We start from the raw sequence: 13,082 nt of genomic DNA on the forward strand, positions 1-13,082 counted from the left end.
GCCCGGGCGACAGAGCGAGACTCCATCTTAAAAAAAAAAAAAAAAAAAAAAAACCTCTTCAGTTTTCATGCTCTGCAGAATTTCTCATCACTTATTTTGCTTAGGATTTGTTGGGTTTCCTGAATTTGAGGATTTATGTCTTTCAATGATTCTGTAAATTTCTTAGCCATTGTCTCTTCAAATATTGCCTTTACCCTATTCTATTTCTTCTATCCTTTGCAGCTTTGATTAGAAATAGCTCCCTTTGCTTTCCATGTCTCTTAACTTCTGTGCTGTGTTCTAGGTAATTTCTTCAGATCTCTATTCCAGTTCACTAATTCATTATTTAGTTGCATCTGATCTGTTCATTTCATTCCTTGCATTTCTAATTTATTATATTTTTCACAATTAGAACTTCCAGTTGGTTCTTTTTCAAATCTGCCTGGTAACTTTTAATAGTCTTTGTTCCTTGCTCATATTGTTTTTTAGAATCACAAAATTTGGCAGAGTATTGGATCTCCCCACGTATTTGTTTTATATTATTTTTAGGCTGGGGGAATAAACGACTCTGTTTGTCCTCCCTATTAACTTTGTGTGTATGAATTGTTGCTATTTTTGCTATTTTCCCAATCATAGTACCTTACATTTTGTTTTAAACTTCATACGTTTTCAGGTGCCTTTCCCCAAGTTTTATTAAGGTATACTTAACTGACAAAAAAAATATATATATTTATGGTATACAATGTGATGTTTTGAGATATATATATTGTTAGGTGATTAAATCAAAGCTAATAACATATCCATCACTCACATACCATTTTCATTTGTGTGTGGTGAGAACATTTACTCTCTTAGCAATTTTCAAGTATATAATCCATTATTATTAGCTATAGTCAATATGCCATACAATAGATCTCCAGAACTTATTCATCTGTCTAAATGAAATTTTGTATCCTTTGACCAACAACTCTCCATTCCCCTCACCCCACCCTGTCGTCCACGGTAAACATCATTCTATTCTGTTCTCTGCCACTGTGAGTTCAACTCTTTACAACTCCATATATAGTGAGATCATGTGGCATTTTTCTTTCTTTGCCTGGTTTATTTCACTTAGCATAGTATCCCCCAGATTCATTCATATTGTTGCAAATGACAGAATTTTCTTCTTTGTTAAGGTGGAATAGTATTATCTTGTGTATATGTACCACGTTTTCTTTATCCATTCATTCACTGATGGACACTTACATTGATTCCGTATCTGGACTATTGTGAGTAATGCTGCAGTGGATATGGGAGTTCAGAGTGATTCCACATCTGGACTACTGTGAGTAATGCTGCAGTGGATATGGGAGTTCAGAGATCCTTGGACACACTGATATCCTTTCCTTCAGATATAACCAGAAGTGGGATTGCTGAGTGATATGGTAGTTCCACTTTTTTTTTAAAGAGACAGGATCTTACTATGTTGCCCAGGCTGCTCTCAAACTCCTGGCTTCCAGCGATCCTCCCAACTCAGCCTCCCAAGTAACTGGGACTACAGGTGCATGTCATTGTGCCTTATTAGTAGTTCTTATTTTGAATTTTTTTTTTTTTTTTTTTTAGTTGGAGTCTCACTCTGTTGCCAGGCTGGAGTGAAGTGGCATGATCTCGGCTCACTGCAACCTCCGCCTCCTGGGTTTGAGCGATTCTCCTGTTTCAGCCTCCTGAGTAGCCAGGACAACAGGCACATCCCCCCACGTCCAGCTAATTTTTGGATTTTTAGTAGAGATGGGGCTTCACCATTTTGGCCAGGATGGTCTCGATCTCTTGACCTCATGATCTGCCCACCTCAGCCTCCCAAAGCGCTGGGATTTCAGGTGTGAGCCACCGCACCCAGCCTAATTTTGAATTTTTTGAGAAGCCCTTATGCTGTCTGTCATAATGGCTGTACTAATTTACATTCCCACAACAGTATACAAGCGTTGCCTTTTCTCCACATCTTCACTAGCACTTGTTATTTTTGTCTTTTTGATAATAGCCATCTTAGGTGTGAGATGATATTTCACTGTATTTTCACAAAATTTCAATTTGCATTTCCCTGATTAGTGATGTTGAGAACTTTTTCATATATGTATTGGCCATTTGTATGTCTTCTTTCAAGAAATGTCAGCCTGATGCAGTGGTTGATGCCAATAATCCTAGCACTTTGGGAAGCCAAGATTGGAGGATTGCTTGAGCCCAGGAGTTTGGGACCAGCCTGGGCAACATAGTGAGACCCCATCTCTACAAAAAAAATTTAAAAATTAGCCAGTGTGGTGACCCACACTTGTAGTCTTAGCTACTCTGGGGGCTGAGGTGGGTGGATCGCTTGAGCCCTGGAGGTCAAGAATGCAGTGAGCCATACTACACTCCAGCCTGGGCAACATAGTGAGACCTTGTCTCAAAAAAAAAAAAAATGAAAAGAAAAGAAAAAAATGAAAAAAGAAAAAAGTAAAAAAGAAATGTCTCTTCAGTGTCCTTTGCCCATTTTAAAATCAGGTTATTTTCTTGCTGTTGCATTGTCTGAATTCCTTATATATTTTGGATATTAAACACTTATATATATGGTTTGCAAATATTTTCTCTCATTCCGTAGGTTTCTTTTCACTCAGTTATTTCCTTTGCTATGCAGAAGATTTTTAGTTTGATACAATCTCATTTGTATATGTCTGCTTTTGTTGCCTGTTTTATGGGTCATAACCAAAAAAAAATTGCCCAGAACAACGTCATAGATATTTTTCCCTATGTTTCCTTCTAGTAGTTTTACAGTTTAGGTCTCCAAGTATTTAATCCATTCTGAATTGGTTTTTGTACATGATGTGAAATGAGTCTAATTACATTCTTCTGTGCTTACTCATACTTTTTGATGTAATAGTTTATGTACTGAAACAAACTAAATATTTTCTATTTTATATCTCATGATTCCAATACCTGAATTCTTTGAAGATCCGATTCTGCTGTTTGTTGTTTCTGTTGATTCTTGTCCATTGAGTCTTCATGTGTTTTATGATTTTTGATAATAGCTATTGTTCCTTGGAATTGTACTTTGGGAAATTATTTGAGGAATGGTGTAAAGATGTTTTCCTCCAGAGAGGATTGGTGTTTTCCTCTGGTGAGTGTCTAATGGCACCATTAACCCAAAGTGACTTTAACTACATTCCTGGATTGGACTTTTCACACATCACAGGTAATGATCCTCAACATCCAAGTTATGGCCAGCTCTGTTTACAAACTCTCAAAGGACTCTTCTGTCTTTCTCCACCCATAGCCAAAGTGAAGACAGACAAATTTCCTCAAAGCCAGACATAATTTGTGCTAGATTACTGTTTTATGGAGCATATCACTTTTTAGTATCTCAGTCATATCTCAGTCTTAGAGTTTGCCTTCTGTCTCCTGACATATGACCCAGTGAAACTGAAATTCCAGGCCACCAGAGATTTGCAGATGCTCCTGAGGCACTAATTTGTTCACTCTTGCTTACCCATATGTATTTATAATTCCTACTCATTTTCTGCCTCCAAGAAGTCTTATTGTCTTACCAGTTCAACTCTACATTTCTAAAGTTTTAAACACATTTTATTTCACATTTTTAGATATTTTGTGCCAGGAGTATTTTTCAGGGTATGGCTGCAAGAAAAGAAATCTCGACTATCCGTTGACCTCTACAAATAAGTGAAAACTTACATTAAAATCTTCATTATTTGACAGATAGTAGGCACACCAGAGGCTACTCTAGATCAACTCACATTTTCCCAAGACCTCATTAACTAGTTGTCAGGGAACTTTGGAAGAAATGTAGATTATTTCTTTGACTATACATATTCTAAGTGTTATTCATTCAGTATATTAAACTAGAGAAAATGAGAATTTTTTGCTACTAGAAATATTGCTAGTACAACCACTTTAGAGAAACATTTGGCAGCTTCTTGTAAAATTAAACATACCCAGTGAAATGGACTAACCGTTTGTGTACACCTAAAATTCCAATATGATGGTATTTGAAGGTGAGGTCTGTGGGAGGTAATTAGGTCATGAGAGTGGAGAGCTAATGGATGGCATTAGTGCCCTTATAAGAAGAGACCAGAGAGGTAACTAGTTCTCTTTCCATCCTGTAAGAATACAAAGAAAAGTCAGCATTCTGCAACCCAGAAGAGGACCCTCATCAGAATCAACCATGCTGGCATACTGATCTTGGACTTCCAACCTCCAGAACTGTGAAGGCTGTTGTTTACAAGCTACTCCATCTACAGCACTTTGTTACAGCAGCCCAAGCTGACTAAGACACCCAGGTATTCCACAACTAGAGCATTACTGAATAGAAATAAAAACATATACTGACACAAACATTTGTACAATAATATTCATAGCAGCATATTTATAATAGCCCAAACTTGAAATAACCCAGTAGATAAAGGGACAAATGTTGTGTATTTATATGATGGAGTACTTTGCAACAAAAAGATAGGAGCTACTGAATCACTCAGCATGGATGAATCTCAAAAACATGCTAAGTAAAGAACCCAGACCAGGCCAGGCACAGTGGCTCACGCCTGTAATCCCAGCACAGTGGGAGGCCAAGGTGGGTGAATCACTTGAGGTCAGGAGTTCAAGACTAGCCTGGCCAACTTGGTGAAACCCATCTCTACTAAAAATACAAAAAATAAAAATAAAAAAATCCAGGCATGGTGGTGGGCACCTGTAGTCCCAGCTACGCAGGAGGCTGAGGCAGGAGAATCACTTGAACCCAGGATGCAGAGGTTGCAGTGAGCCAAGATCTCACCACTGCACTCCAGCCTGGGTGACAGAGCAAGACTGTGTCTCAAAAAAAAAAAAAAAAAAAGATTGGAATAAACTCAAAAAGATTATCCACTTCAATAGCAAAAACTAGATTATATTTCAATTTGGAGGCCAATCATTGAAGGCTCTCTGGTAATATTGAGCAGAAAAGAGGGAAAAACATATCATATTGTGTATGGGTGATATATCTGTAGTGTCAGCCAGATCAGGAGCAAGGGACTACGGATTTATTCATAGGATATTTGGGAAAGACCATTTGAAATGTTTGCTGGAGGCAGGGAGCAAAGTTTGGGATAACTTTCGACATACCACAGCAATATTTGAAAGGCAGGTTTGAGACATAGGAGACGGCTCATTTTACTTGTCAAAATAAGAGAAGCAAATGAATATTAGGAAATTCCCTGTAGATAAAGAAAATGGCAGGAAAATGACTCAGGGTAAAAAGACACATACCTTTCAAGTAAAATATTCTGCAAAATAAATTTCACACGCTAGCACAACCTAAAATCTCTAGGTTTGTGATGAAATTTAATCTTTCAAAAATATGAGGATAACACTTGGCCTGCCTAAATCACAAGATGGTTGTGAACATCAGATCAGAAATGCCTCCTTCAAGGTTTTCTTTTGATTTCCTTAACAGTATGATTCAGCAAGTTTGCTCCCTCAACAGATATTCATTGAGTGTCCTTAATATGACAGACACTCTCTTAATTGCTTGAAACACATCAGTAAACAAAGCAGACAAAACCTCGGTTTCATGGAGCTTACATTCTATTTGGAGAAATCAGATAATTTTTAAAAATGCATAATAAATAAATCATATAGGTGATAAAATATAAGTGATAAGAGAAAAGAAACAGAACAGTGTAAGGGGAAGATATATCACCATATGAATGTTTTAGAGAAAGTCTTTTTTTTCTATTAAAGCAAAAAAGATATGCTACTCAGGAGGCTGAGGTGGGAGGATCACTTGAACCCAGGAATTAGAGTCCAGCCTGGGCCATAAAGCAAGACCCTGTCTCTCTTAAAAAATTTTTTTTAAAAATTAAAAAGCAAAAGAGATATACTAAGGGAGCATTTATCCACCAAAACAATGAGACAAGCAGTTAGAAAGCACCCTAAGCAAGGATTGTTGGTAGGTATTGCAACCTAACAGATTAGAGAATAAAGCCAGTTCTGTCAAAGTGATGAAAAGTGTTATATTTAACACATTTTTTTGCCCACACTTAGTGCCTAAAATATATACACGAAAATATCGTGTCCATTAGTGGCCATTTTAAAACTGTAATGATTCAGAAAATTCAATAAGAAACAAAATCTGGCTGGGTGTGGTGGCTCACACCTGTAATCCCAACACTCTGGGAGGCTGAGGCGGGTGGATCACTTGAGATCAGGAGTTTAAGACCAGCCTGGCCAACATAGCAAAGCCCCATCCCTACTAAAAATACAAAAATTAGCTGGACATGGTGGTGCGTGCCTGTAGTCCCAGCTACTTGGGAGGCTGAGGTGGGAAAATGGCTTGAACCCCGGGGTTGGAGGTTGCAGTGAGCCGAGATCACGCCACTGTACTCCAGCCTGGGTGACAAAGTAAGCTGTTGTCTCAAAAATAAACAAATAAATAAATAAAAATTTTTAAAAAGAAGCAAAATCTTACCACAAAGTACATTTATCCATCTAGTTTTATTCCTTCTTTCTAAAGATTTTCAGAACATTCTCTCTTGAGAATGATGCTGCGCCATGAGTGAGTAGAAATATTTGATACATTACAGTGAATTATTATTTTGTAAAATATATGTCAAAGTACTTGGCATATTACTGGCACATGTAAATGTGTTTGTTAAAATAAAAAAATTGTTTAAATAGTCATAAGGCCTTATTGGGGATTACTGATTAAATATTTATGAATAAGAAAAAGAGCATTCATTTTTGAAAACTAGAATAACACTTTCAGGAAATTAATTGCAATTACCTTTGATGTGGTGGTCATTATAATATAGACTTAAACACTGTGAACATATGCTCGTATTACGTCAGTTTATCCTATAGTTCCTTTATCCTTTGTTTTCTTCAATTTCACTGTTCATTATACCACCATTTCCATCACAAAGCGTGAAATAGAAGGGGAAATGAAAGCTGGTAAACAGAGTTTGTGTCAGTTTGGCTCTTAAAAGTGAGGAAGTCAAAACAGTTAGATAAAATTAGGTCTGAGGTGTTTTCATCTATACTATTCCTTTTTTTTTTTTTTTTTTTTTGAGACGGAGTCTTGCTCTGTCACTCAAGCTGAAGTGCAATGGGGTGATCTCAGCTCACTACAACCTCTGCCTCCCAGGCTCAAGCGATTCTCCTGCCTCAGCCTCCAGAGTAGCTGGGATTACAGGCACATGCCACCACCATGCCCAGCTAATTTTCCTTTTTCTTTCCGTCTTTTTTTTTTTTTTTTTTTTTTTGAGAAGAAGTCTCGCTTTGTCCACAAGGCTGGAGTGCAGTGGCGTAATCTCAGCTCACTGCAACCTCCGCCTCCCGGATTCAAGTGATTCTCCTGTCTCAGCCTCCAGAGTAGCTGGGATGACAGGTGTGCACTGCCATGCCCGGCTAATTTTTAGTTTTTTAGTAGAGACAGGGTTTCACCATTTTGGCCAGGCTGGTCTTAAACTCCTGACCTCAAGTGATCCACCCACCTTGGCCTCCCAAAGTACTGGGATTACACCGCGACTGGCCCCAGCTAGTTTTTTGTATTTTTAATAGAGACGGGGTTTCACCATGTTGGTCAGGCTGGTCTCGAACTCCTGACCTCAGGTGATCCACCCGCCTCGGCCTCCCAAAGTTCTGGGATTACAGGCGTGAGCCACCGCACCCAGCCTCATCTGTGCTATTCCTATCCTGTATTGCCACAAATCACTGGGAGTACACTTGTGTGACTCACTGCAATTGCCACTTTCAGGAACTATTGATATACTGATATGAGAATATTTTATTTAATAATCGTCATCATTTCTTCTCTTGAAAAGTGCTTTTGCAAGCAGGTAAGAAGGAATACTAGGTGATCATTTGAACTCTGACAATTATTTATTTCTCTTTGCAAATGGAAATACAAGGAACGTCCTCCCAAAGACTGACGTGGAAGCAATATTTATGTTTCCATTGCATCTTGTTTACATCCCTGTTTTAGTTAATTCCTGTATTTTATTTAGTTGTTTGCCAGTCAGTTGTCCTCCTGACTGAAAACTCCTTGATGGAAGAGTTGCCTTTCCTTTTTGTAGCCCCAGCTTTCTAGCACAGGTGAAAGAATAAATAAATAAAAGATCACTGGGATTTACATGAGGGTTAGCCAAGTTCTCTCTTAAACACTGTAAGTCCAACAAAAACAGGTTGGAAAGTTTCTTATTTGGGAGTAAGCTAGCTCCCTTAATTGCAAGAAACTCTGAATCAAAATATATCCACCACTCCCTTTTGTATCTCCATTATCTACATGTAATATAAATGCATCAAACCATTATATTAACTACTATATCTTAGCTGCCTTTCAAATAAATGGAAAGGTTAAAAAACACTGCTGTAAAATAGGTTATCTTGCTAATAGTGCATACCCAATGCAAACCCATTAAAAGTCTCACACAGTGTTGAAGTAGCTCCCTTTTTTGGTAAAGTTAGACTAAATAGCTTATACTGTGTGATTGTGATAATGGAATATTCCTACTAATAATTACTCAGAGACTCAGATACATTCTTGATGAAAAATGATCAAACAAGTTGCTTTATTTTTAACTTAGGACTTCAGAGGGCTTATTATTTCAAAATAAAATATATTAAACCTCATGAGTATATTATTCCTCATTAAGATTCCTTTTGAATTCATTTCACATCTTAAAGACAGGGTATCAGTGAATAATTTATAAGTAAAAATTATTTTATAATATTTATCTTAGAAATTAAAGTGAATAGAACATGAGAAAAAATGAAAAAAAAAAGGACAAGAAACAAATGGAGTAAGACTAGGCAGGGGAATTTCACAAGGTTAATTGCAGCACTTCTAGAGCACTCTTAGCTTACCATCAAATAATTTTACTAGCTATTTTATTTAGCATTAGTTGTCAATTTAACTCATTTCATAGGTCAACTATTATTGTGATTAAGAACTAATTTTTAAAAACCAAGACAATTATGTCCAAGTTTTCTTCATTTAATCAATATGGGACTATATTAAATGAGGCTATAAAAAGATGTTACTGGTGATCCATAAACCATTAGAAAAAAATAATGGTTTTTATTATTATTATTTTATTATTATTACACAATTGCATGTGTATAACATTCTGCCTAGTAATCAACTTTTTGTTTATGGCAGCTCTGTGCAAAATTCCTTCTACCACTAAATAATGTAAAAGAAGACAGTGGTTTTTGAACATTTTTGTTTGTTGGCCCCAAGTAGGGTTCCTTTGAAACAAAATTTCCCAATAAATCCACCTGAGTGAGGTGGTATGTGCCTGTAGTCCCAGCTGCTTGGGGACTGAGGCAGGAGGATTGCTTGAGCCCAGGAGTCAGCCTAGGCAACACAGCAAGACCCTGTCTCTTAAAAAAAAAAAAAATCCATCAACCCAGAAAGAGTTTGGAGTATTATCTATGCTGTTCTTGGACCAGGAGAAGAGAAACAGCTATTTTAAGTTTGGGAAGGCAGTAAAGGTAGTATTGGGAGCTGATATAACCAGTTTTGAAAGCAAGAGAACAAACATCATTATAAATGATGGTTGATTATTGACAAGATGAAGAAGAACTGACACATTACTATTAGGCCAAGGAAGTTTGGCTAAGATGGATTTTATAAGAGCTCTTTCTTCTACCTACCAATAGAAGGGGCTCCCATCTGTCCCCCACTAAGAATTTCTCTGTGCTTCATCTATCTTCTTTCTGCTCACCACTGCCCCAGAAGGCCATGCTTCTCACTTTGAGAAACAAAAACTAAAAGAACTATGTGTCTGCCCCAAAATGAAAACCTTTAACATGCTCCTATAGTCACCAGTTCTCATAAAATACTAACCAATAGTTAATTAAGTCATTTTTGGGATGATTACCTGGTTTTTATTAGATCCAACCTGATTTTTAAGAGGTGCTAGGTGTAGATAGATAGCTAGCTAGCTAGATAGATAGATATATAGATAGAACCTACTCCAGATAACTATTAAATGAGCTTACTCTCAGCCCACAATATCTTAAAAATAGATTATCTTTATTCTAACTATTCTCTTTATAACACATTTTCACCCAGTGGAATCAAGCACTGAAAATATGTGCTATGATTGCCTCATCTAAGTAACATAATGCCAGAAAACCAAATTGTAGTCATAGTGTTTATTTAGCAAAAATATTTTTAACTCGCTACTTAGCATCATGTAAATGCAACATCAAATAATCACTGAAATATGTCATCAAATATAATTAGGAAAATATTTTTATCTGGCTATTTAGCATTACATATATGCAAGAATAAATATTAATTGCAGCAAATAATCAAATATGAGTTTTTCTCTGATTTTAATCAAATTCATATAAAGACTATTTAATGATAGAATACAGCGTTTTCTTTTCACCTTTTCTTCTCATTAAATGCTAGGGAGCACAATTACCATCTGAACCTCACATTAATAAATGTTCAAGTCCTTTGCTAACATCAAAATAGTTTAAATTTATACCTATTTATTTTCCTAATCTAGGTTTCAGCAATTATATCACAATTTTCTGAAACATTCACAAAGTTAATTTTGTTCCATTTTTCTCCAGTTACAAATATATACACACACATCTGTTTAAATTTCCACTCACCTTATTTTAATTGTATTTTCAAAATATATAAATGCTTTTTCTTGTCAAAAGGTGACGGTAAGTTATCTGTGTGAAATAGTTGTAGTAAAGGGAATTCTAGCATTTTTAACACAATAAATATCACTTTCTTCATTAAAGAATTCCAAAATGTAAAAGCATACTTAAAGCTGCTTTGGGCCAGGCGCAGTGGCACAAGCTTGTAATCTCAGCATTTTGGGAGGCCGAGGTGGGTGGATCACAAGGTCAGGAGTTCAAGACCAGTTTGGCCAACATGGTGAAACTGTGTCTCTACTAAAAATACAAAAATTAGCCAGACATGGTGGTGGGCGCCTGTAATCCCAGCTACTCGGGAGGCTGAGGCAGGAGAATTGCTTGAATCCGGCAGGCAGAGGTTGCAGTGAGCCAAGATTAGGCCATTGCACTCCAGCCTGAGCGACAGAGTGAGACTCTATCTCAAAAAAAAAAAAAAAAACTACTTTGAAGAAAGTGTTTCAAAGAGCAAAATCATGATGCAATTATTGTAATCTCAATGTCTGAAATCTAGACTACAGATTTTAAATATTTTCATTTTTAGGTATGCTATGATAATTAAGTACTATGAATTAGGTTACTGTACTATATAACAGTCAACTAAAATTGCAATCTTGTTTTATTTTATTAGTTTTTCAGATCTAGAACTTCAGCCTATGCAGCATGTGTCCAAAAAGAGGATCTTTTCTGTAACCACTAGCTGACACTAATTTTTTTTAAATTAAGAAAGGAAAGCTAGATTACAATTATATACTCACCTTTCGGTGTCTTGAAATATTCCGGCAAAATTAAAATGAATGTGATCACTATTGCCACAAATAATTTAAGGAGGGCTGTTTTTGTCATGTCTCTTCACATGACACAAATGTGTTCCTTGCAGTACATTCATGGTATGTTGCTTCCTGCTTTAAGTTTCATCTCTGCAGTACTTTAGGTTAATGCAGTTCACCTCATACTCACTTCCTTTTGAGTAAGACTTAAAAAAAAAAAAAGGTCTTGAACTGAGACTTCACTTTTGAGTCACTTTCCATTAAAAAAAAAAAAAAACTACCCCCCAAATAAGCACTTTCAGACCATTTATTTGTCTTTCTAAGCAAGAAAGGTAAATAAATGATCTCAAGAAGCAAGGGGATCTTCTCCCCACCCAATTTATAAATATAAACCCACAGTATACTCACAAAAATAAAACGGTGGGTTGGGCAAAGTGGCTCACATCTGTAATCCCAGCACTTTGGGAGGCCAAGGCAGAAGGATCACTTGAGTTCAGGAGTTTGAGTCCAGACTGGTCAATAGAGCAAGACCTCCTCTCTACAAAAATAATTTTAATATAGCTAGGTGTGGTGGTGCACTCCTGTAGTCCCAGCTACTCGGGAAGCTGAGGATCACTTGAACCCAGAAATTTGAGACTGCAGTGAGCCATGACAGGCCACTGCACTCCAGCCTGGGTGACAGAGTGAGATCCTTTCTCAAGAGAGAAAGAAATAAAAGAGTGAATGTCAGTCATGTCTAGGTTGCATGGACATCACTCATTCATTTACTTATTAAATGATTGTCGATCCTGTTTGGTGACAGGTGCTGTGCTGAATTCTGGTGTTCAGAAAATAGTACATCTAGAAGATAGAAACATTTTAACCATTGCCAATTTAAAAGGAAAAAAAAGTATTGTTTAATTTGCATTTGCTTGGCTGATAGTAATTCTAAACATTTTTAATATTTGCTGGCAATTTGAATTTCTTTTGTTAATTGCATGTTCATGTCTTTTATTGCAGCATTTACATCCTTCCTGTTGATCTATAAGACTTTTTTCTCTATTGGGAATATGAAATCTTTGCATATGTTTTGCAAACATCTTTCCCAGGTTGTCATTTGCCTTTTCATTTTGTATATGGTGGGAGTTTTTCCACCCAACTATTTTGTAACAGATTATAAAACACGTACCTAAAAGTTTTATGCAGAGAAACACAGTTCTTCATTGCATTTCTAATATTACACGAAATAATGTATAGTTTATCAATTTAATCATTTATTCTTTTGTTTTTGTTTTTTGTTTTTTGAAATGGAGTCTCAGTCTGTCTCCAGGCTGGAGTGCAGTGGTGCAATCTTGGCTCACTGCAACCTCTGCCTCCCGGATCCAAGTGATCCTCCTGCCTCAGCCTCCTGAGTAGCTGAGACTACAGGCACGCACCACCACGCCCAGCTAATGTTTTGTATTTTTAGTAGAGACGGGGTTTCACCATGTTAGCCAGGATGGTCTCGATCTATTGACCTTGTGATCTGCCCACCTCAGCCTCCCAAAGTGCTGCAGTTAAAGGCGTGAGCCACCAAGCCGGGTCTCATTTATTCTTAAATACAAAGTTTACTTGCAGCCTGATTTTGGCTTCCTGAAATGCAACAAAACTTGGTCATCTCCCTTGAAGTGGCAGCATCTGACTCTCTAACAT

At 36.9% G+C, this 13,082-nt stretch overlaps 1 protein-coding gene across 4 annotated transcripts in view; it reads right to left on the reverse strand.

Annotated features, from left to right (window-relative positions):
• Positions 1-11,583, reverse strand: part of TMEM156 (transmembrane protein 156) — a 77,888-nt gene extending 66,305 nt beyond the window's left edge. For 2 of the 4 annotated variants that reach the window (XM_055384801.2, XM_055384802.2), the window contains exon 1: positions 11,400-11,558. In XM_055384801.2, the coding sequence (XP_055240776.1) occupies positions 11,400-11,487 (88 nt within the window). In that variant the 5' untranslated portion in view covers positions 11,488-11,558. Of the gene's footprint in view, positions 1-11,399 lie in introns of all 4 variants that reach the window. The other 2 variants (XM_004038554.5, XM_019025113.4) reach the window with 1 other exon arrangement.
• Between the last annotated feature and the right edge of the window lie 1,499 nt (positions 11,584-13,082).

This window comes from Gorilla gorilla, chromosome 3, assembly GCF_029281585.2.
Source record: "Gorilla gorilla gorilla isolate KB3781 chromosome 3, NHGRI_mGorGor1-v2.1_pri, whole genome shotgun sequence".
Classification (NCBI taxonomy): Eukaryota; Metazoa; Chordata; class Mammalia; order Primates; family Hominidae; genus Gorilla; species Gorilla gorilla.